The sequence below is a fragment of the Balaenoptera ricei genome, chromosome 18 (assembly GCF_028023285.1).
Source record: "Balaenoptera ricei isolate mBalRic1 chromosome 18, mBalRic1.hap2, whole genome shotgun sequence".
Taxonomy (NCBI): Eukaryota; Metazoa; Chordata; class Mammalia; order Artiodactyla; family Balaenopteridae; genus Balaenoptera; species Balaenoptera ricei.
Window position 1 is genome coordinate 2,873,922 of NC_082656.1, and position 25,702 is coordinate 2,899,623.

General features: G+C 46.7%; 1 protein-coding gene across 1 annotated transcript in view; it reads right to left on the reverse strand.

Moving 5' to 3' along the window:
* The window catches only part of MIPEP (mitochondrial intermediate peptidase), a 140,915-nt gene that overhangs the window by 17,539 nt on the left and 97,674 nt on the right, over positions 1–25,702 (reverse strand). Inside the window, exons 17-18 of the mRNA XM_059902621.1 lie at positions 9,710–9,831; positions 7,848–7,921 (exon numbers count right to left, since the gene is read on the reverse strand). Of these exons, the coding sequence (XP_059758604.1) occupies positions 7,848–7,921; positions 9,710–9,831 (196 nt within the window). The remainder of the gene's footprint in view (positions 1–7,847; positions 7,922–9,709; positions 9,832–25,702) is intronic.

Consider the following 25,702-nt stretch of genomic DNA (forward strand, 5'->3'; position numbering starts at 1 on the left):
TATCCAATCAGCCACCGTATGTCTTTTAATCAGAGCATTTAGTCCACTGACATTTAAAGTAATTACTGATAGGTATGTACTTACTGCCATTTTTTTCCTTGTTTTCCAGTTGCTTTTTTTAGTTCTTCTCTGTTCATTTCTTCTTTTTGTTTTTTCCCTTGTGGTTTGATGATTTTCTTTAGTAGTATGCTTGTTTTCCTTTCTTTTTAGTTTTTGTGTATCTATTGTAGGTTTTTGATTTGTGATTACCATGGGGTTTATATATATATTGATCTATAATTTTACCTACTTGAAACTGATAGTCATTTAACTTCATATTCTAGAAGATCCACATTTTTTACTCCTCCCCCCCATTCTGTGATTCTGATGTCATACTTTATATTTCATGTTTATCATTTAACTGCTTATTATCGTTATAGTTGCTTTTACATTTTTTTTGTCTTTTAATCTTTGTACTGGCTTATTTAAGTGGTTGGTCCTCAGTCCTTACTATAGATTTGCCTTTCCTATTGGAGTTTTCCCTTTCCTGTAGATTCTTCTTTTCCACTTAGAGAAGACTCTTTAATATTTCTTTTGGGGTAGATTTAGCACTGGTGAACTCTTAGTTTTTGCTTGTCTGAGAAGTTCTCTCTCCTTAGATTCTAAATGAAAATCTTGCTGGGTAGAGTATCCTAAGCTGCAGGCTTTTCCCTTTCAGCACTTTGAATATATCATGCCACTCTCTTCTGGCCTGCAAAGTTTCTGCAGAGAAATCAGCTGGTAGCCTTATGGGAATTCCCTTGTATATGACTATTTTTTTCTTGCTGCTGCTTTTAGGCTTCTCTCTTTTCTTGCCATTTTAATTATAATGTCTTGGTTTGGGTTTATCTTGTTTGGGACCCTCTGTGCTTCTGTATCTGGATATCCGTTTTCTTCTTCAGGTTTGGGAAGTTTTCAGCCATAATTTCTTCAAATACATTTTCAATACCCTTTTCTCTCTCTTCTGGGACCCCCTATAATGTGAATGTTGGTACGCTTTTATCCAGAGATCTCTTAACCTTTTTTAATTTTTTTACATTTGTTTGTCATTTTGCTGTACTGGTCAGGTGATTTCCATTATTATATCTTCCAGATCCCTTAAGTGTTCTTCTGTATCACTTAGTCTGCTATTCATTCCTTCTAGTGTGTTTTTTGATTTCAGTTATTGAATTCTTCATTTCTGATTGGGTTTTTTTCATATTTCCTAGTTCCTTGTTAAAACTCTCACTGTGCTCATGTATTCTTTTCTCTAATTCAGTTAACAATTTTATTACCAATGCTGTCAATTCTTTATCTGATAAATTATTTGTTTTATTACTTTTTTCAGGGGTTTTCTCTTGAGAGCAATTCCTCTGCCTCTATGAATTTAGGTGCAACAGTTTCCTATCGTGGTCTTGAAGGGACCATGTTCTTATGAGGGACTGGCCCTATACAGACTGTGTGTGTCTAATGCCTTTGGTGGGAAAACTGGATCTGATGTGGACACAAGTCATGTCTTCCTCAGGGTGTGCTGGAAGCTATCACCTCGGTAGGGGGTAGGGCTGGGGGTGGAGGGGCTAGAGCTGGAGCTGGGTGTGAAGCAAGACTTCCCTTCTGCTCAGTGGCCATCACTGCCCTATTGGGGGTGGGATCTGGCCCCAAGGGTCAGGCCTGAGCTGGCTCTGTTCCCTGTACGTGTGCGCTTTCCCTGCTCCCTACACTGGGACCCTTGCTGCAGAGGCAGGGGTGCTGAAGCAAGGGGGCCTGTGCAGGCTGTCGGCACACACTGGCTGCAGCCAGAGGTCTGGGCCGTCTCTGACGCACGGCCTGTGCAGTGCCCGCCGTGTTCCCTGGCTCTGTGGAGAAAGCCTCAGGCGAAAGTCCCCTTTGTCCCTCACAGCCGCCCCTGCCCGTGTAGGGCCGCACTGCAGGGCGGATGGGGCCCGGGGGGAGCCTCAGTGCACACCGGGCTGTGAGCTGTGGTGGAGCAGCTGCTCTCAGAGTTCTGGGCTTCAGGGGGACGGCTCGAGTAGCTGCCAACACCCCGCCCAGGCTCTGTCCCGGCCCCGGTGGCCTCTGGGTCCCACGTGAGTCCTCTGCCGTAGACCCTGTGCTGCCCTGTGACGTGGAGTATGCGGGGCTGGAGCGTGTGCCGAGGCGGCCGTCGGAAACCTGGCAGGCAGCAGAGCAGCCTTCAACCCGCCCTTTCCTCTGTGCCTCGGGGCTCGTCTGCCCTGTGCTGGATGCCAGGACAGAGGTGCCCAGTCTGTGGCTCTCACCGCTCACTGCCCAGAGCAGGTCTCTGCCTGTGCCATCTTTTCCTCTGAGTCCCCTCCCAGGGGCACAGGCCCAGACCCGATCGCTTTTCTTCTTTTCCTACCCCGTTACCGCCTTGGTCGTACAGGAGTTCTTCTGCCAGTTTCCAGTTAGTTTTCAGTGAGACTCGTTCCACACACAGATGTGTCTTTGATGTGTTCCTCGGCAGGGGTGAGCTCCATGCCCTCCTCTGTTCCACCATCTTGTTCGATCCCCCATAATCACCTTGTTAATGGCACAGGAGACATCTGCCCTTCCAGGTAAACTCTAACAAACACTTAAGTATGCATTAATGCAGCAGGTACCCACGGATGGTGTGCACAGCGCGGGCCTAGCCGTTTCCTCCTCTCCGAGAGCCGAGGCTCGACTCTGGTGCCCCTTGTCTGTGATGACCTGGGAAGGAAGACCCCAGAGGTGAGGTGCCCTTCTCATCACACCAAGGGTCGTGACAGCACGACTCGCCTTGCCGGTGCTGACCCTGAACACCTGGCCGAGGCAGTGTTTCATGTAAAGCCGCTCTCCCTTCCTTCCAGAGCACGGTATGAAAGGGGGAGGGTCACCGTGTGGCCCACACTCGGCAGGGTGGGGAGGCACCTACAGAAGCCATCTGAACTCTCCTGCACGGGAGGTCTGCCCTGCTGATTCATTCAAGCATTCCTATCAGGGCGGGCTCATGGATACACACTTTATACTTTGTGTTATATCCCAATGCTGCCTTATTTACTTTTTTGCTCACACTGTTGAAGTTTTGGCTGTTGAGGGTTCGTTTATAGTGGGAGCCTGTCCCCCCTGACACACATGCCCATCCTTGTGTGCATTCCTGAGCACCTTCCTTCCTGGTGCTGCAGGATGCTGCAGGCCAGCCCTGGAATCAGCCCTTCCCCCAAGGAGCCCTGATTCCTCTAGGGGAGAAGGTGTCAAACCAAGCTCCGGGCGCTCCCTGCTCCTAGGACCAAGGAGAGGAGTTATCATTGTACACTGTTTGTAGTAATCTCCTTGGGGGACGAGGGTGACCATTTGGAATATACACCACAAATTTCTGACTTGTTTCTTGAATAAGAGTACTATGTAGTAAGAAGAGATGCTATAGGATAGTTACAGCAACGATGAATGAGCTTTGAAAGCCACGAAGCTGTGCAGGAGCGTGAGCTCTTGCGATTTTAATCAGCTTACGGTGAGGCCTGGGGCGTCTAGACGCTGGTTCCACAAGTCAGTGTGGCAACACAGAAGAACAGACTGAAGGGAGCTTCGCTGAGAATTTATCTACGATTTCTTTTCATCTTATCTGATGCTTCGTCCTTTTTAAAACTCTGTTAAGTTATAATGTTATATCTCTACTTGCCTACTGCTTTTGGCCAAAAGTCATAAAGCTAAGAGTTTCTTTTCTGGAAAGGAGAACAGAAATAAAGTTGTTTAATATTTAAAAATAACCACTTGGAACGCTAAAATCTTGGGCTTTAACCTTTCCTTTCCCCACAAAATTCTTTGTGCCAAGGCTGCAGGCGAGAGCACACAGGATCATAACCAGAGGCGGAAATGTGAAACTCGGCGGGCACCGTGCTTACGCGGCTGCGGTGAGAATCATCCCATGGGAACGGCTGTGACTAAAAGGGATCATGAACCAAGTTGATAGCTTTGCCACGAAAGTCTAAAGAGCTTACGTAAAAAGAGATTACGGAAAACTTTAGTGCTCGTCAGTGGATGTCAGGCAGGCCTCGCCAGCGCCCATGGGAGTAGTTAGGGTGTGACATGAAAGACACACACAGACTGGGCGTCACTGAGGCCTCAAGGCCCAGGCCACTGACGTCTTCACATTCCAAAGACCAGCTCAGTCTCAAGTCAGCCTTCACAGATCAACCGAGGAAGACGCGCGCATCGGGAGGAAGGCGGCAGGGAGGAGAATGAGCCTCCTCATCTATGGAAATGGGGAAATAAGACCTACTTTAGAGGGATTAAATGAGTAGCAAAACAGGAAGCACCTGGCAAGCGGAGATTTTTTTTCAATGTGTTGGTTTTTTCCTAGTTATTTAAAGATAAGTAACATCTGAACCTAAAAACTCAACAAGGGCCATTTACTCAAGAATTTTGGATAACGTAAAAGAAAGATAAAGCAGTCTACAATGGAAGAGGTAACATCCTGCAGGGACTTCACCTGTTGTTCCTGAACTGCTGAAATAATACAGCTCCGACCCCCAAAAGCTGTATAATCCCCCTCTTCTACCTGCTGTGGTAGAAACAATTCTCGTTCCAGGTGGGTACTAGGTATTTCCACCTCCTTCTTACAAACTCACTGTATGTTTATCTTTCTAGAGAGACATTCATTTTCTGAAATGGTTTTGCAGAAACTGAACTCTGGGTCGTGTTCACCACAGCACACCTAAAAAGTTTTCTAGTATATGTTTTTAAAAATGGCAAAATGAATGAAAATGTCGTATCATCCTGGTTTATTTTAAGCAAAAACTAAGTTCTCTTATTACTAAGAAATGTGATACTTAAACCAGAAAACACTGTATGCAATGTACAAAGAGTTCAACTCACCCCAGAATCCTCGGCAATTAGGAGAGTTGAATTCAGTCAAGTGTGTTGCCACCTTTGTTTTAGTGGAGGATTAAGTAACTGAATATTCTGCTTATAACATCCTTATATGTGCTATGGATGTGTTTAAAACTAGATAAGGACACAATTTCAACCTGCACATTAGAAAGAAGTGTTTTGAAGTCAAATCACATTTTGTGTCCCTTAGGGAAATCGACTTGGTCGAGGAATGTGGCAAGTACCAGAGCTGGCAACTGCAAATCCAGTTCTGTTTTACCGTGCGATGTGACCGCTCCCCCACCCCGCCCCCCGAGGAAGGAAATACTTTCTTAACCACTATTTTGTTTTCTTCCAATGGTGTTTAGAGTTTTGAGAGGAAAACGCTATGGGCCCTTTAAGAAAAGTCTGTGTTGCCGCACGTGGAGCTTCCCCGAGGCTCCCGGGCACGGAGGTAGGAGTCAGCTCGGGGCGAGGAGGCTGCGTGCCAGGGGCGGCGGGCGGCGCTCCCTTCAGACCTGACAGTGAGTCTAAAAAAGACGAGCAAGCTCAAGGCTCACCTGTGAGGTGTTTATCGTCCAAAGATCAGAAGCACTGTTGCGTTTGAGTAGATCGTACAAAGAGCACCAGCAGGACGCACGGCCTCCTGACTCTAAGGAAAGGCTCGGCGTTCACCTGAAATGCTGTGTCTTAAGTAAGGACGTCAACAGAGGTGGCATCTGGTCACAGAGGTACGGATTCTGTTTCTTTACCTTCTGCTACTTAATATAATTCTTTACATTTATCTAGTAAGTAGTTAAATACAACCGATGAAGCACCTTTAAAAATTACATTTTCATAAAAAGAATAATACCAACTAGAATGTTTATGCTTTCATATCACGACGCTGAGTAATTTCACAGTCACTCCTCCTAGGGCCACCCTGATGCTATGAGCCGTCATGCAGGACGCTCCTGCTTTTGGGGTGCAGGCTGGCCGGTCGCAAACAGGAAGAGGGGACGCCACTGCCGATCTTGTCTTACAAACCCAACCCTACGGAGTGACAACTGGCGTAGCACCTGCGCATGGCCCCATTCATCCACCACCGTGTAACAGATCACGTGAATTAAGGAGGTCCGGCAGAACAACATTAAGGACAGTGGTAACACTTACAAGCCGAGCAGTTCTATCGCTGGTGTTAGCTGCGATCTGAATACTTTCTCATTTCTAGTTTGAACCACAGGCTTGTTTTTCTCTCATGAGTGTGAGTTTCAGTGTGGAAAAATATTTTTTCTTCGCACAAAAATGTTTCATATGAAGAACAGAATTTCCAGAGAGATGATACAACCATCTTGGAAGCAGAGTAGAAAAATACACCAACCAAAAGACAAACACTGAAAAGGATTTAGTATTTTTCTTTTGCTGGAGCCATATGTAAGCTAATATTTATGTGCAGACGGCGTTTAGACCCTGGTGTCAGGAAGGATAAACTAAGCACCGCTGCTGAGAGAGCTTTCCCACCAGAACATCCGCATGAGAACGAACCCTGGAGCCTCTTCTGCCCCCACTCACAGCGGGCTGTCCACGCAGCACCACAAACTACCAGCCCAAAGGGCGCCATGTAGACCATCATGAGCCAAGTAATTTCACTGTTCCCGAGTCCACAAGGGGCCTGCGGCCAGCAGTCCTACCCAGGGAGCTGCTCAGAGCTCCGTCCCTGTGGTCGGAAGTCCCAGGCTCCAATCCTGGTGGGGCTCCCTCTGTCTCTGCTGCACCACAGGGCCGGGACCTGAGCTGTTCCACCATCGGTAGAAGGGTACGGATCACCCCACCTCAGAGGGTTGCTGGAAGATTCCATCAATCAGTACACGAAACCCACTTAGAACAGTGACTGGACGTGGCAGAATTCAACGAGGGCTGGCAGGATTGGCCAGAGAAGGGGGGGGCATCACAAGCCTCCTCGTCGAGAGGGTGACCCGAGGCACAGTCACTGATGGGAGACCAGGGCGTCACCCCCAAAGCGCAGCGGGGCTGGGCAACAGGAAACTGCAGGCAGTCTGGGCTGGCTGACCCGCTTTATACACCGACTGCGGCAGTGGGCAGACCGAGCCTGGACGAACAAACCCTCCCAGAAAAGCTGACGGAATCGAGGTCCCCAGCGGGACTTTGTCACCTCCAGTGCCTGGCATGTCAGCAGCTCTCAGCCACTGGGCTGGATGAATGAGCAGCTACAGCCCTGCCCGAGAGGACAGCAGGTGCAACCGATGTGCACAAGGGACGTCACCTCAACCCATCAGAGCAGAACTGCTCCGTTACCACTAGGAAGACAGCATCCCCCTAAGACTGGGAGTCATCTCCTAAATGCACTTTCATCAGATAGTCAGAGGGACCAGCTGCATAGAAATGCCGGCATCCTGAGAGCACCCAATATCACCCACATTTCCTTGAAATACTTGTGAGAACATTCTAAGAAACATCATGACGGTCACTTCCGTTCACAATTAAATTTTCAGTGGAAATACTTAAAAAATTATCCAAAACACATAGGAAAACAAGCATCGTGAGATGTCTAAGAAGACTGAATTAGGTTCTTTTAAGTAAAAAATCCATCCTGATGCCTTGGAATTTCTAACAAATGTATTGCTAGGCTTTCATAAGGGAATAAGAAATGAGTTCTTTAGGCCAGAGAAACACACTGTAACCTATTAAAATCTGAAGGCAAATTTTCTGAGAATTTACAGTAACTTAATAGTTTCCTATTAGAGTGTTAGTAACACTTTGAGAGTTAAAGCCTGAAATTTTTTCTCAATCTAAATAAATCACAGTCACTAACTTATTTGGGACACAATGAAACAGACGCTCAGAACAAAGTGCACAGCTGAAGCGTCGTGTCTTTAAAAGAAAAAACAGGCAAAATAGGAAACATCTTTCATTACAGATGACACGAAACAAAACCCAAAGTGCTAATGTTAACACGTAAACCTTAAAAAAAAAAAAAAAAAGCGCATCTCACGTTGGCTTACCTTGCACCATGAGCAGGGGCTCCTTGCCCCCGCCGTGCGCCAGCATCTCCCGGCGGTAGCGCTCCCCCGCCGCCCTGGGGAGGAGAGCACTGTCACTGGAGCCTGCACGCGCCCAGCCGCACCCGCCGGAGTCCCCCAGATGAAGCCACACTGATGTCAAGTTCAGAGAAGCTGCCCTTCATTATCTTCTGGCTTCTAAAAATCTCATTCCGATTTTTAACCTACTCTACTAAGACAGACCAGCGGTGATATATTTACTATAAGAGCAAGCATGCTCTTTCTAGAAAGGATTGTTTAGTTTATGTGGTACAGAACAAGCAGAAAATCATACCCCATTCTCCATCATCTTTAAGATTACTTTAAAGTGAGGTTTAAAATCATTTATGCTCTTCTCTCAAAAAAGAATTTGAAATGGCACCCAACAGAGAGAAAAATAACACTCGGACCTAAGAGTAAAGCCACAAAAGCTGTCAGGAGAGGGTTAATTACGCCAGGAAGCCTTGGCTAAGGATAACAGAGGACACTTTTGCCCCGTGCTGCTCTTCATCAGCTGGATTCAATAAGGAACAGTGTCCATAACACTCGAAGGCTAGACAGAAATTCTCTAAATTAATGGCTACTCTCTTTTTTTAAATAGAAAATGCAATTCCTTAAATGCAAATAACTGAAGTTAAATAAAGTATGTTTTCATTCCACTATTTCTGGAGGATCTTTACGTGGGCAATTTTGTGAACGTGGTCTCTAATTGGAAATGTTGCCAGCACTTCACTCTCAGAAACAGGATGACATCAAACGCTAATCCTGGCTCCACCCTGAAGTGAGCACCGAGGCACCGTGGGCCCCGAGGCAGGCAGCGTGGACAGGGCAGCTGAGAGGCCCCGCCCGGCCTCAGCTCTGCTGCTTCCAACCGGGAGACTTCCCAGAACGGGGATCAAAAAGGATCTTTTGGTAGAGGTTAGAAATTTTCTCGTCCCCTGAGTATTTTTACTAGCTTACTTTTACATGCCCATAGAAGTACAGCAACTGCATGTCTAGGCGAGAATGCATACATAAACAAGATATAAATACTGGGGAATACATGTATTTAAAAGTATGTGGTTTTCTAGTAAAGTGTGATTCCTTTAAACAAGATAGTATTTTGCCTATTTTATAGAAATCTTCAGTGAAGAATTATAATCCCCAGAATTGATTTATGGTACTCAATTTTGGCTTCAGAGCCTTTGAAAATAATAAAAATTTAAAAAGCAGACCAAGTGTCTACAGTTCGCAGAGGCTGGAAGACACAGCAGCATGTGGGCACCGAGCTGCAAAACATTTAAACATTCGATTACGTCAGACTCAAGTTCAAAAGAGCCTGGAATTGAATGTGATGATTAACTGCTGAGAAAACCCAAGCCTTTGCCAAATGACATTAAGAGCTGAGGGGGGGGGGGCGTGGGGTGGGGTGGGGTGGGTGGGGGGCAGAAAGGACCAGGAATTAGCAGACCTGGTTCTCATCTTAGTCCAGTTGGTTCGCTGTGAAGCCTTGAACAAATCACCCCCTCCGAGCCTCAGTTTCCTCTTATGAAAACTCCTGCTCCGCCAAGGCTGCTGGGACTACCGCAGTAACCTGCGTGGGAAACTCGAGGGCGCTCCCGGCATCTGAGGGGCCACGAGCCTCAACCTGTGCAGCGAGGCCGCCTGACCGTGCGACCCGTGCGGCGCAGACAGGCCGCCCTGAACGGCTGTGAGAGCAGGTCTCAGTCAGTGCTTTCAAAGGACGCCCCTTCTCAGGACCGTGGAACCAGAAGCCGCTTCCCGGGCTCCCGCTGGGGAGGAGGCCCGGGCGCGCACAGCAGGCCGTGAAACCCCCGCCCTCTTACCTGTTAAACGGGTCCCGGAGAAAGCACTCCCTCCAGACCAGGGACGCCACTGCCCGGGACACCAGGTAGGAGTAGTATTTGGCGCCGTAGCCCACCAGGTGGCTGAAGCGCAGCTGCCAGGCCTGCGGACAGACAGGGCACAGGCGGCGCTGAGGCTGCAGCCGGACGCCGCGCGGGCCCAGCGCAGGGGGGCACGCAGGAACCGCAGACGTGCCCGTGACGTGGCACCCTCGGGGGCGTCCCGCACGGGCGGTCACTTCTCACGTGGTGCACACGGAGAGGGCTGCAGTGAGTCCCCTCAAAACCCTCACGCTGAGCCCCGATCCCCAGGCCCCCGGAGTGAGACTGTCTGTGGAGACGGGCCTCTAGAGAGGTGATGGAGGTAAAACGAGGCTGCCGGGGCGGCCCTAGGCCACCAGGGCTGGATATGTAGGTCCCCGTACGACGGGGGAGACCACACCGGGACAGGGCAGGAAGGCGGCCTCAGGAGAACCAACCCTGACACCCGACTGTTTTGTACAAGTTCACTGCCACTGGACTCGTGTCTGGCAGAAACAGAGGGAGGACGCCCAGACACGCAGCGTAGCGTCAGTGACGGGGCAGCACGCGTGTCCCCGGATTCCGGCCTGCTGGGAAGCCTGGCCGCTGGGTCGGGAGAGGGCGCTCTGGCCTGGCGCTGGGTGCCGTCCTTTTTGAGGACGGTGACGTCGTTACTGTAAGAAAGGCCACGTGAGTTCCCGGGGAAGAACACCCTCCCACTGGAAGACTCTTTTCCTGCAAATGCTGTTCTTTTTCTGGACCTAAAAGCTGAAAACAAGTACGTTCTGGGTGGTTAGTAGGAAGACGGTATCCAAGTGCAAAGGCATATAAGCTGCCCACAGCACAGTCATGGCACCACTGCTAGAAAAGCCAGAATTACAGAAGCCATCATCCTCAAATGACACGGTTGTAACTTAAAAATTTTTACTTTACTGAAACAAATCTGACACGCAGTAAATACTCTACTGTCTTTTAATGTGTGCTTTAGCTGACGGTAAAATTTTTAGGAAAAAAAATTGAAGCCTAAGTTTTTAAACTAAGGTAATCATTATCTAATAAATCTTTTCACCCCCTGGAGGATAAAGTATAAAGTTTAATCACCACAAATGTTTAACCAGATAAACAATTTCCACCTAATTGATTAAGCCACAAACTATAAGCCAACAGACAGTTCCCTGCTGACAGCGGGTCGGCGGATCCGAGGACACCTCGACGTCCCCCACGTGGCCCACAGGGGCCCGGCGCTCTGAGTGGTGTCCAGCACCTCACGAGGGCGCTCGGCCTGGGCTGGGCGTGGGGCAGGCAGGCCAGCTCTCAGGCTAGAGCTGGAACAGGAGGGGGTCTGGCGGGGGGAACGGGAACCCTCGGGATCCACCCTCCCCTTTCCAACCGGGATGCGACTGGAAGCAAGGGGGGCTCGCGAGCTGTGTCCCTCCGTCTGTGTGGGACACCTCGCCCTGCCCTCTGTGAAGGCGAGACCCCAGGGGCGGGGCACCACAACCCAGGGCGGTGGTCCCCGACTCCACACGGCCACCGCTGGTGCTGGGTGGTACACCTGCGAGGCTGTCACAGTAACCAGACCCCCAGGCACAGGTGCTGCCACCAGCAGAGCAGAGGTGCCGAGGCCCTGCAGCTCGCCCGGCACGATCCACACCTGGATACCTGGACACAGAGAGTCCACGGCGTCTGCCTCCCACCAGCCTCCCACCTGGACAGAGCTACTCAAGGCATGGCGCACCCCTTGCTGTCTTGTGCTTACATGACAGGTTTCCATACCTCAAGACATGCCAAATAAATGATACCGCCTGACGCCCTTCATCAGCGGTCTGTAAGTTTATGGCACACTAAGACCTACAATCCCATTGCTGTGTGACCACACATAGCTGAACTCCTGATAATTCAGCCTAATGTTAAGTCCTTGTTATCACTCCACTCATAGACAGCATCTCATTTTAGGCTCTGGAATTATGTCATCCTCTTCCTTTTATCTCCAAGTTTCCTTCTTCCGAAAGGGACCTTTGCCAGATGAACAAAAGTTTTCACCCGTCCTTTGAAGCGCCAGGTGAGGAGCTGGTCTTAAGAACAAAGGACTCGGGCTTCCCTGGTGGCGCAGTGGTTGAGAATCTGCCTGCCAATGCAGGGAACATGGGTTCGGAGCCCTGGTCTGGGAAGATCCCACATGCCGCGGAGCAACTAGGCCCGTGAGCCACAATTACTGAGCCTGCGTGTCTGGAGCCTGTGCTCCCCAACAAGAGAGGCCGCGATGAAGAGAGGCCCCCACTTGCCACAACTAGAGAAAGCCCTCGCACAGAAACGACCCAACACAGCCATAAATAAATAAATAAAATAAATAAAAATTAAAAAAAAAAAAAAAAAGGACAAAGGACTCAGAAGCCTTTGCAGTTTCTCTTCTGTTCTGACTAGAGGTGTGGGCCGTCCCATCCTAACGCGAGCCCTCCGTCTGTCTGTCCTGAGTGAGACAATCTCTGTGATCCGGACGTAAGACAAGAACGGGAGCAGGAGCGCGGCCGGGGCCCCGCGAGCGCAGAGTCACCAGCTGGAACCCTGGGGGGAGGCCCTCCGAGGATCCCCATGCGCTACAGCCCTGTTCTCACCCACGACACTCGTCCGTCTACATCAGAGACGGGCCCAGGGATGGAAAGGAGCAAAGCAGCCGTTACTTACACCTGTTTTCAGTTTCAGACCTAGATGAGGGGCTCGTGCAGAGCCAGCACCCAATAGCTACATGTTAGAAGTTGAATGACCGAGCTAATCATTTCTATTATCGTCTCAAATAGCACGTCATTTCTCCACTTCCAGTTACACATGTATAAGTGCATTTAACTAAAATTTTAAAACAATCTTACTACTAGACTATTAAACCACATGAGAACAGAAACAACATCACTGCTTTCTGGGTTTGGGTCACACAGAACTGAAATTTCCTTCAGAGCAAGGTCCACGAGGCCATGCCTGTGTCTGGCATGGGGCCAGCACGGGGCCTGGAGCACAGCAGGAACTCAACAGCTGTCTGCTGGACGGGTGGACAGACAGGTGGACAGATGGATGGACACTGCAGGATTCTGTCACAGCGATGCTCCGTGTTCCCGACAGACTGGACTTCGGACTGAGATGAGGAATCACGTCCAGATCACAAGCAAGAGGACATCACAGCGCTACAAACACATTTTGGATCTCAGGCTATTAAAAATAGTTTTTTTGTTTTTTGTTTTTTTTAAAGAATTCTTTGACTACATTATATGACAGTTAAGACTTCTGAGGCTAGTTTTGGCACCAAATGTACGGCATCTGTGTGGTGTTTCCTCATGTGTGATTCAACCTCTGTCAAGTTTCACAGACTCAAAACAAGCCATGGGCCAGCAGTACCACACAGGCTTCACGGTGCAGCTGCTGTAATAGGACTAAAGGACAGCAAGGCAGAAAGCAGCAAACTCGTGAGCTAGGCTCTGTGGGCAGACCGCCGGGCTGTTCACATTCTCCGAGCACAATACTGTTGGCTTGTGGATTATGTCCTATGGTACCCAAGCCTGGGCATCCAGAAGTGTCCACTTAACCACAGTCGGGAGCAGGAGACCCTCCCCCACCTGCCTTCTCAGGTTCGTATTCTCTCTTTCTTAATGTGTGTGTATATATGTTTTCCATGAAGTAATATAGACGAGTACTTCTAATTTAATAAAAAGTCCCCGCTGACATTTTACCAAAACCCATGAAACAACAATGCCAAACAAACAGGAATTCTCAGTTTGGAATAAAACTGAGAATTTATTTTAGATGAAACACAGCCGTTGTGGTGGACACACTCTCAGGTGGCCTCCGTGGATGCCGGTGTGAAATTTCCTCACCGTGAGTGTGGGCAGGACCAGAGCCTTGCTTCTGACCACCAGAACTGGCAAAGAAGGCGGGATGTCACAGCCACAGCGAGTTACTTACTTGATATGTCTGCCAGGCTGCAGACCCACTGCAGAAACCCTCCTGTTGCCCGAGGTCAGCGGCCCTGGTGGGAAAGCCCACCAGCAGGGACCCTGTGGGATCTGGGGGTGGGGATTTAGGACCTGGGGGTGGCCTCTGGGGCCCAGGGGTGTCCAACAGCTGACAGGCAGCAAGAAGTTGGGCACCTCCATCCTACAAGTGCACAGATAAGAATTCTGCCGAGCAACTTCCCTGGTGGCGCAGTGGTTAAGTATCCGCCTGCCAATGCAGGGGACACAGGTTCGAGCCCTGGTCCGGAAAGATCTCACGTGCCACAGAGCAACTAAGCCCGTGCGCCACAACTACTGAGCCTGCGTGCCACAACTACTGAGCCCGTGTGCCTAGAGCCCATGCACCGCAGCGAAGAGTAGCCCCCGCTCGCCGCAACTAGAGAAAGCCCGCGCGCAGCAACGAAGACCCGACGCAGCCAAAGGTAAATAATTAAAAAAATGAATTCTGCCGAGAACCCAGGTGAAGCAGCCAAGCCCCCAGGTGAGACGTGGGCCCGGCCAACACCCTGACTGCAACCTTGGGCCCCGAGCACGGGGCGCGGCCACACGGGGCTCCGCCTCCTGACCCGCGGGGGCCGTGAGCTTTGTGCAGCAGCTTTGTGCTGCTGCAGCCACTTGGCGCGGTAATTTGTTCCACAGCGATAGAAACTAACACCGTTATGTATTTCAACATGAGAGCTGTGTCCAGAAATAGTAACAAGAGAAGTAAATGGAAAATATGGAAGGGCACCTATATTTATTAAATGTATACCCCTGTGTCTTCATGGATATCTTTTGAGGAAGGTATTTTTACAAATGCTTCATCATTTTCAGCAGATATTTTAACAGCTTACATTTTACAATAGACTCAAAAGCGTAATTTGGTCAAGGCTGCCGGCAGAGACTGCCCAGTACCCCTCGTCCGTTCAGAAACAGAACCGCCCCTCCGCCGCTCGGCTGGAGCAAGGCCTTGGCCACTGTTCTCCAGGCTTCCTCTGGGCTCAGGGCGGCTGTGCACCTACTTCCTGCAACCCAGTGTGAATGGAGATAACGCACTTACCAGGTGCTTCACAAGAAAGCTGCTCGCGCCCTCCACCTCCTTCCCCTTCCTGCTCCCCTTAAAGAAGTGAGACCCGGACCCACACCTGGGACTCAGGTAAGCCACATGCCGAGGAGCCGCCAGCCCACCGGCCCACCTGCCCACCTCTGCCTTGCTGGGCAGGAGGAAAGGAGCTTTTATCTTACTGAAATCACTGTATTTGGGGGTCTCTGTCACAGCAACTTAGCCTGTACTCCAACAGACGATCACACAGGATTCAGACCCGGCTGTCTTTCTGATTCAGAGCCCCGCTTCACTGCTTCTCTGCACTGCACACCCCAAGTATCTAATATGGGACCTACTGCTCCCCACAAATGTGAAAGTTGCAACCGGCTTGATTTCAAATTCCTGAGCCCCCCAGCAGATCCCCATGCCATATTCCTGTGTTTATATTTGACACCTACAACTTGTAAGTTCATTTCCATCACGTCAGCTTCAACACATATCAAAACACACCACATAGCTATTTTTACAGCGAAAAAGGAAAGCCCCTATACAAGTTGATGTAAAAGCGAGTATTATACTAAGAATAAGTTAAAATGCTGACACTGCTGGACCCGGGGGAGGACTCGGGGACATGCGGGTGGCTCAGTGCCGACAGCGGCGAGAATGTGGCTGAGGCATAATGACACCAACCCTAAGCAGAACGGCAGCTACAAGGTTAACGCTGCTCTCCAACAGAGAGAGACACGCAGCAGCCACAAATCCCTCCTTCACGTTGCCATAAAGGTCTGAATAATTTCCAAAGTGCCAATATGAGAATTTTATATGATCTCAATGACAACTAGAAGCCATTTTCTCTGCTAATGGTGGACTCACGGCTTATTTTAAGGAGACTAGCCCCAGTCTTATAAGAACAAATGACTTCTAACTACCTGACCAAATCTCTTTAGGCAATTAATAGTAACACAAAACATTAACCGTCAATTCTATTTATATATAAATATTGAAAAAAAAAAGCTCTGCAAAACAAAATTTAAAACCCCCTGGAAATACCAGTATGTGTCTATCAAAAGCAAATCCATGAGCAGAACAAAGATGTAACCAATTCAAATGGAAATGCATTTATTAGATGAAACATGGGAAGGTAACGTTAATCTAATTAAATGAGATAATGAGGTGAAAAGCAATAAACAGAACTGGAAACTAGACATGCTGGGTTTTTTCTTCCTAATCAAAGCTCCTTAATATTGTTTTTCCCATTGCCTGTAACATCTCAAGGAAAAAATGGCAGATTCTTCATTTTAAAGGAACCCGTGGTCAAGTAATAAGGACTTCCACAGAAAAAGAGAGCCTCTGTGGTCAGGAGGGCAGCCCAGGGGAGCAAGGGGAGCCTCCACAAGGACAAGACACAATCCGGAAGCTCTGGTGTTGGTACTAAAACCACCAAAACACACTCACAAAATGGCAACAGTAAGTCCGTACCTATCAATAATTACTCTAAATGTAAATGGACTGAATTCGCCAATCAAAAGACATAGATGGGCTGAATAAACTAAGAACAAGACCCAACAATATGCCGCATTTAGCTTTAGTCTTTTCAAGGAACTAGAAAAAGAAGAACAAATTAAGCCCAAAGTCAGCAGAAGGAAGGAAATAACAATCAGAGCAGAAATAAATAGAGACTAAAAAGATGATAGAAAAGATCAGTGAAACTAAGAGCTGGTTTTTTGAAAAGTTAAACAAAACAGACAAACTTTTAGTTAAATTCACTAAGAAAAAAATGCACAAAGGAGTCAAATAAAATTAGAAATGAAAGAGGAGACACTACAACTGATGCCACAGAAATACAAAGGATTGTAGGTGACTACCTTGAACAATTAGACACCAACAAAAAGGACAACCTAGAAAAATGGATCATCCATAAAACTCCAAGAAGAAAACATAGGAAAATACTCCTTGAATTGGCCTTGGCAGTGATTTTTTCAATTTGATACCAAAAGCAAAGGCAACAAAAGCAAAATTAAACAAGCTGAGCAACATCAAACTAAAATGCTTCTGTAAAGCAAAGGAAACCATCAACAAAATGAAAAGGCAACCTGTGGAATGGGAGAAAATATTTGCAAATCATATAACAAGTGATATATGATATTATATAATATCTAAAATATGTAAAGAACCATACAACTCAACAGAAAACAAACAATCTGCTTAATACAGGGCCAGGGATCTGAAGACATTTTCTTCCAAAGGAGACAAACAAATGGCCAACAAGTACACGAAAAGATTCTCAACATCGCTAATCATTACGGAAATGCAAATCAAAACCACAATGAGATATCACGTGACACCTGTCAGAATGGCTTAATAATACATACATTAAAAAAAACAAACAAGAAGAGGGACTCTGCTACTGTCTTCATGACCGTGCAGTTCAACAAAGGCGGCGGGGCCACCGTGGAGGCCAACTGGAAAAGACGGGCGTGTCCTTTGTAGACTACGGGACTTTCTGCTCGCGCACGAAGAAGGAAGCACAGAACAGGAACTCCTCGGTGGGGAGACGAGCCAAGAGCAGGGGTGCAGCCCTGGCCTCCGCACCCCGGGGGCGGGGCTGGCATCGAACCGGTGGGAGCAGAGGCTCCTGCAGCTCCGCCTTCCCCCCTCCCAGGGACCCTCAGAGATGTGTAACTATTGTCTCCAACCTACAGGCCGGCAGCCCCCTCTCCTGTGAGATCAAGCTGAGGTACAAAGAGGGGAGAACACCTGGAACCGTCTGATGTCGACTAGGGCTCAGCACCTTCCTGCAGCAAACAGGCCAGGGACCCGGGAGCTTCCCTTGGAGCCCTGGCTTCCCCTCCTCACCCTGCATGCCGGCAGTCAGGAACCTGTGCGGCGCCCTCCCTACTTCCCTCCGTTTCCATTCCGATGACACTGCACCACAGGGCCTTCTCCAGAGGTGATGAAGGGGCACTGCCGATGGTGGGGGACACGCGAGGTCTCCCCCCAGCCCGCCACGTCCTCACGGCAGTGGGAAGACTGTGCTGCCAGCTCCCTCCTCTCTTGCTGGTTGGGGCCCTGGCGCGGTGTGTCCCCGGTGTCAGACTAGAGTTCTGGGCTCAGGGCTGCCGCCCCCAGCACGGTGGCCCTCTCCCCTCTATTCTCTGGTCAGCACCTGGATCATCCTTGTGGACGGGCTGGGGGGAAGGTGATCTACGGACAGGGGAATGAGAACACACTTGCTTCGTATTTTCAAAATACTCCCCCAGTTCCAAAAGAGTTTTATCGTGCCCTTAAAGTCTCCAGAGAGAAAACTGGAGAGGCCGTTCCTCCTTCCCGGACCTCCTGGAGCCCTTGGCGTCTACACCGGCAGCGGCGGCCGGCACCTTAGCCACAGGTGCGCACGTGCTCGCGCTCCCCACCTGGGGTGGGGAGCTTTGGTGTGATGGCTCCAAAGTCGTCCACCTCTCCACGCACGGGGAAGCCTTCACGGACGCCGCCCGCACGGCCACACTGCGGCGGGGGGGGGTGGGGGGGGGGGCGGACACTACACAAGGGCCACCCGGCCTGGCACTGACCACTGTGAGGCTCCCGGACCCTCACCGTGACCGCGCCCGCCTGGCAGGGCCGCCGTGCGGATTACACGAGGGCAAGCAGGGAAGAGGCCCGCACTGTGCCGGCCTGGCGCGGCCTCCATTTATCAGCCACAGACCTGATCCTCTGCAGTCGGGGACAACACTGTGACCAGCACGGTGTCCTCAAGAGACAGTCACAGAAAGCGGGTAAAAAGGTAGGAAAATTAGAACCAAACTGCTGTAATTTGGACATAACTGACATCTGTAAGTCCAAATTCTCTTTCTGTAATTAACTAGTTTCAATAATCCCTGAAATTATTAAGATGTCAACAGGTAAAAAAAATAATGTGCTGACTATACACACACACACACACAGTCAATTTCTGAAGTGACAAAACAAAAGATATGTACCCAACTGCCTTGGTTGGAATAACTGCTACTTTGCAAACTCATTTCCTAACTCACATGGTGAAAGATCCCTCTGCATCACATTAAAAGTATACCTGCTGTTAACTTTCATTTGTGTTGCCTACGATGTGTTAATACAAAAGGTAGATGTGTGCAGTGAAGAAATACGTCTCACTAAGGGTGACGCTCCTGGTGAGATGAGACTGAGTTACAGAGATAGGAACACCCCCCGCCCAGAGCATGCAGCCCCTGCCCCGCGTGTGAGGCAGGCCCTGGGTCCCTGCCAGAAGTTCCTTGAGCGGCAGCACAGAAGTGCAGCCCGGGGCTCACGATGCCATGTCATCTGCAGGTCGTGTCACTACCTGCATTTTGTACAGAGTAACTGACAGAAATAAAGTTCGTGACTGATCCACTGAAATTACCAGGGCTGCCTGCTTTCAATCAACATGTCATCAGTCCTCCCCGATTATCTCGTCTGAAGAATGTCCAAAATTCCTGATGTAACAGCTTTTAGCAATTTCTTACCAAAAAAAAAAAAACCCCAAAAAAACCCTGCTATATTTGTGGTTGAAACATATGGAAAACCTGGGTAATGCCCAACAGTGCACACTACTGTAACTCAAAACAAGTGTTGGATAAAAAGAATCAACACCTAAGTATTATTACAACTTTCATATAAAAATACTATCAACTAGCATTACTTCACAATGCTATAATAATAGGTGCTACGGGTAGGCTTTCTTCTCATATTTCCTGAGTTTGAAAGTTCAAGGTGGGATCTTCCAAAGGGTCAGCTGGGAGCAGTGGCTTGTTTAAGGCTGAAATGGACTGATGGCCTTTTACTTCCTTCCAAATCTCTAGGGTACTAAGTCTCACTCCACGTCACAACAGCCAGCACACCTTCTGCGCTAGCTGACCTCCAGCTGGCCTAGCAGTTCAACGTCCTCGTGGGAAGGAGCACAGCGCACCAAGTGTCCCCCATCACAGCCCTGCCCTGCTCCCCGGCGGCTGCCGGCATTCGCTCTGTTTAAAAATTCAGATAGGGCTTCCCCGGTGGCGCAGTGGTTGAGAATCTGCCTGCCAATGCAGGGGACACGGGTTCGAGCCCTGGTCTGGGAAGATCCCACATGCCGCGGAGCGGCTGGGCCCGTGCGCCACAATTACTGAGCCTGCGCGTCTGGAGCCTGTGCTCCGCAACAAGAGAGGCCGCGATAACGAGAGGCCCGCGCACCGCGATGAAGAGTGGCCCCTGCTCGCCGCAACTAGAGAAAGCCCTCGCACAGAAACGAAGACCCAACACAGCAAAAAAATAAAATAAATTTCTAAAAAAAATTTAAAAATCAGATAAAATTCACACACCATAAAATTTACATTTTTAAAGTTATTTTTAGTATATTCACAAAGTTGTGCAACCATGACCACTATCAAATTTTCATCATCCCCCAAAGAAACCCCTTACCCACCAGCACTCACTCTGCACTCCTTCCCCAGCCCCTGACAACCACGTTCTACTTTCTGTCTCTATGGATTTGCCTATTCTGAATATTTCATATAAATGGAGTCATACAGTAACTGGCACTTTGTGTTTGGCCTCTTTCACTTAGCATACTGTTTTCAAGAGTCATCTACGTTGTACTATGTGCCAGTACTTCATTCCCTTTTATGGCAGAATAATATTCCACTGCATGGATATACAGTATCTGTATATCCGTTCATCCAAACGTCGACTAAAGTACATTTGGTTTGCTTCCACTTTTGGCTATTATGAATAAAGCTGCTGTTAACATTAGTGTACAAATTTGGGGATAGACATACGTTTTCATTTCTACTGAGTATATACCTAGGAGTGGAATTGCTGGGTCATACGGAAACTCTGTTAACTTTGAGCACCGGCCAAGCTGTTTTCCAAACCTGCTGCACCACTTTGCATCCCCACCAGCGGCGTACTAAGGCTCCAGTTTCTCTACATCCTTGCCAACACTTGTTATTGACTCTTGTTATTATATCCATCCCAGTGGGCAAAAAGTGGTAAATCTCATTGTGGTTTTGATTTGCACTTCCTTAAGGACTGATGTTGTTGAGCATCTTTTCCTGTGCTCATTGGCCATCTGTGTATCCTCTTTGGAGAAATGTCTATTGAAATCCTTTGCTTCTTTATGTATTCTGGAGATTAATACCCATCAGATGTCTATTGTCCCATTCTGAGCTGTCGTTTCCCTTTCCTGATGCTGTCCTTTGAGTACAAATTTTTAAATTTTGATGATTCCAAATTATCTTTTTGGTTTTTTTGGTTGTTTGTGCTTTAGCTGTCAAATCTAAGAAACCACTGCCTTATCCAAGGTCACAAATCATCAAACCTATTGAGATGATCATGTAATTTTTATCCTTCATTGTGTTAATATGGTGATTACACTGATTGATTTGCAGATATTAAATCATCCTTGCATCCCTGGAATAAATTCCACTTGATCATGGTGTGTGGTCCTTTTAATGTACTGTTGAATTTGGTTTGTTAATATTTTGTTGAGGATTTTTGCATCTATGTTCATCAGGAACACTGGTCTCTAATTTTCCTTCCTTGTGTCCTTGTCTGGCTTTGGCATCAGAGTAATGCTGGTCTTGTAAAATTAATTTGCAAAGTGTTCCCTTCTTTTCTGTTTTTTTGTAAGAGTTTGAGAAGGATTGGTATTTTTTTCTTTAAATGTTTGGTAGAACTCACAGTGAAGCCATCTGGTCCTAAGCTTTTGTTTGTTGGGAGAGTTTTGATGCCTGATTCAATCACCTTACTAACTAGTAGCTGGTCTGTTCAGATTTCCTATTTCTTCATGATTCGATTTTGATAGGTTGTATGTTTCTAGGAATTTATCCATTTCTTCTGGGTGGTCCAATCTGTGCGTAATTGTTCATAGTCTTCTTATGATCCTTTGTATTTTTGTATTATCAATTGTAATGTCTCCTCTTTCATTTGTAATATTATTTGAGTTCTTGCTTTTTCTTGGTTAAGTGTAGCTAACAGTTGTCTATTTTGTTTTTCTTTTCAAAAAACCAGCTCTTAGTTTCATTGATCTTTTCTACTGTCTTTTTAGTCTCTATTTCATTTATTTCTCTCTCATCTTTGTTATTCCTTTCTTCTGCTAACTCTGAGTTTAATTTTGTTTTCTTTTTTTTTTTGTTCTTCTTTTTCTAGTTCCTTGAAGTTTATAGTCAGGTTGTTTATTTGAGGTATTTCTTTTTTCTTAAATGTAGGTGTTTATGGCTATAACCTTCCCACTTAGAACCACTTTTGCAGCATCCCGTAAGTTTTGATATGTTTTGCTTCCATTTTTGTTTCAAGATATTTTAAATTTTTTCTTTTGATTTCTTTGACCTGTTGGTTTTCCAGGAGTATGTTGTTTAATTTCCACATATCTGTGCAATTTCCAGCTTTCCTCCTGTTACTGATTTCTAGTTTTATGGCATTTTGGTCAGAAAAGATAGCTGGTATGATTTCAGTCTTCTTATATTTGCTAAGACTTGTTTTGTGACCTATCATATCGTCTATGCTGGAGAATGTTGTACGTGCACTTGAGAAGAATGCATATCTTGCTGCTGTTCAATGAAATGTTCTGTGTATGTCAGGTCCATCTGTATAAAACATGGCTCAAGTCCAGCGTTTTCCTGTTGATTTTGTGTCTGAATGATCTATCCATTGCTGAAAGTGGGATACTGAAGTCCCCTATTATAAGGTTGTCTATTTCTTCCTTCAGATCTGTTAGTATCTGTTTAATATAGTTAGGTGCTCTGATGTTAGGTACATATATATTTATGATTGTTATATTTTCTTGATGAATTGACTGCTTTATCATTATGTAATAACCTTCTTTGTCTCTTGTTACCATTTTTGGCTCAAAGTCTCTTCCGTGTGACGTAAGTATAGCTACCCATGCTCTCTTTTGTTTTCCATTTGAATGAACGTCTTTTTCCCATACCTTCACTTTGAGTCTGTGTCCTTAAAGCTGAAGTGAGTCTTTTGTAGGCAGCTTATTGTTGGGTTTTATTTTTTTAATCCTCTAGACACTCTATGCCTTTTGATTGGAGCATTCAGTCCATTTACATTTAGAGTAATTATTGATTGGTAAGGAGTTTTTCATGCCATCTTATTGTTTTTCTGGCTCACTTGTAGTTTCCTTCTTCCTTTTCTGATTAACTTCCTTTGTAACTTGATGATTTTCCACAGCGGTATGCTTTGATTTCCTTCTCTTTATCTTTTCTGAATCTACTGTAGGTTTATGCTTTATGGTTACCATAAGGTTTACATAAAACATGTTAGAGATATGTCTATTTTACACTGAGAACAATTTAACTTTGATCACATAAAAACATTTACCCTTCTTTTACTCCTTTTCTTATATGTTTTTGATGTCAGAATTTACATCTTTTTATATAGTGTATCTATTAACAAATTACTATAGCAACAGCTATTTTTAATACTTCTGTCTTCTAATCTTTATACTCGAGTTAACACCCTGTTGCAATATTGAGTATTCTGAACCTGATCACATGCTTGTCTTTACCAATATGTTGTATGTTTTTATGTTACTAATTAGCCTTATTTCATTTCAGCTTGAAGAATTCCTTTCAGGTTTAGTGATGCAAGGCAGATTTAGGGGGATGAATTCCTTCAGCTCTTGTTTATTAGGGAAAGTCTTCATCTCACCTTCATTTCTGAAGGACAACTTTGCTGGGTAAAAAGTATTCTTAGTTGGCAGTTTCTTTTAGCACTTGGAATATTCATCCCATTCTCTCCTTGCCTATAAGGTCTCTATTGAGAAGACTGCTGATAGCCTTATGGGGTTGATTTCTGTGCATGAAAGAATTTTTTCTCTTGTAGCTTTAAGAATTCTTTTGTCTTTGATTTTAGACAGTTTTATTATTATGTATCTTGGAGAAGATTGTTTTGGATTGAAATTTCAGGGTGGCCTATTAGCTTCATGAACTTGGGATATCCAGATCACTCCCCAGGATTGGGAAGTTCTCAGCCATTAGTTCTTTAAATAAGCTTTCTACCCCTTCTCTCCCTCTCTTCTCCTTCAGGGACTCCAATGATAACTACATTACTTCTCTTGATGGTGTCCCATTAAGTCTGTAGGATTTCTTCAGTCTTTTTTATTGTTTTTACTTTTTGGTCCTCTGACTGGATAATTTCGATTGATCTGTCTTCTGTTGATTCTTTCTCCCACTTGGTCAAGTCTGCTGTTGAAGCTCTCTATTGAATTCTCCAGTTACGTTCTCTCTTTGTTGAACTTTCCATTTTGCTCTTGTATTGTTTTCCTCTATATCATTAAATTGTTATTCTGTGCTCTCTTTTAGTTCTCTGAGTATCATTACAATTATTTTGAGTTCTCTGTTGGACAGTTCCAGGATCTCCATTTCTTTGGGGTCAGTTACTGAGCCCTGAGGCATGCATGGCAGTGGAGGTCAGCCCCAGGGATCTAGGCTGGCGTCTTGCACTCACGTAGCTGCAGAGGCCTGAGGTGCAGTTCCCAGGCTCCACCAGGAGGGGTCAGAGAGGAAGTAGAGGGACTCAGGTGTCAGGGCACATGTGTACCTGTGGGAGAACACTGGCGAAACCTACAGGGGTCTGCGCTGTGCTGCCCGTTGGTTTCTTTGGTGGCAGAACGTGCTGGGTTTGTCTGCAGAGCAGGTCTGTGATCTGCCATCACTCCTGCGACACAGCTGCTGTTGGCGGCCCCAGCTTCTCTTCCTGGCTCCTCGCCATCTCTGTACATCTCACCTTTGCTGGTCTGGGGTGGGTGAAACTGAAGTGGACCTTTGCACGCGTCTGAAAGGCTGAGGAGGCTGGTCACCTCCCCTCCCCTCCTTTCCCAGTGAGGTGCACGCTGACCGGCGGGGAAGCTCCCTCTGGACGTCAAGTGGGGCTGGCAGGATGCAGCAACGTGCAGCTGCTCCCTTCTCGTCTTGTGAGGTTGTTCTAAGGCTTTTATTTCACTGTTTCTGAAATTTCTTAGACGTTTTCGCTCATGGAGAGCTAACTGTTGGTCTCCGTGGGGGACTGAGACTGGGATCTCCCACGTGACCATTTTGGTGGCTTTACTCTTGAAATTCCAGTCCTGATTACTACTGCTTTGTAGTAAGTTTTGAAATTAGGTAATGTGAGTCCTCCCATTTTTCTCTTCTTTTTCAGGACCGTTTTGGCTACTCTGGGTCCCCTGCATTTCCATATGAATCTTATAATCAGCTTGTCAGTTTCTGCAAAAAAGGCAGCTGAGATTTCAATAGTGATTGTATTGAATCTGCAGGTCAATTGGGAGAGTGTTACCATCTTAACCGATAAGTCTTCTAATCCATGAATGCAAGACATCTTTTCATTTATTTGGGTCTTCTTTAATTTCTTTCAATGATATTTTATGGTTGTCAGTATACAAGTGTTAAACTTTTTTGTTAAATTTATTCCTAAACATCAATTTATTTTTGATGCTATTGTAAATTGAACTGTTTTCTTAATATTGGGGGTTTTATTGCTGGAGTACAGAAATACAACTGATTCTTGTTATTGATCTTATATCCTATAACCTTACTGAACCTGTTTTTTAGCTCTAATAAATTTTTGTGAATTTCTTTGGATTTTCTATGTACAAGACCATGTCACTCACAATAGAGATAATTTTACTTCCTCCTTTCCAGTCTGAATGTCTTTTATTTCTTTTTCTTGCCTAATTGCTCTGGTTAAAACCTATAATATTGAATAGAAGGCAGACAGTGTTGTCTTACTCCTATCTTAGGCGAAAGCTTTCAGTCTTTGACCACTGAGTAGAATGTTAGCTGTGGGTTTTTCCTAGATGCTCTTTATCAGATTGAGAATCAGCACTGACCCTTGATTCCTTATCCCCAGGTACTGATCAATCCTCAAGTCCTGACAATTTTATCTCAATACATTTCTTATATGTTTCCCTTA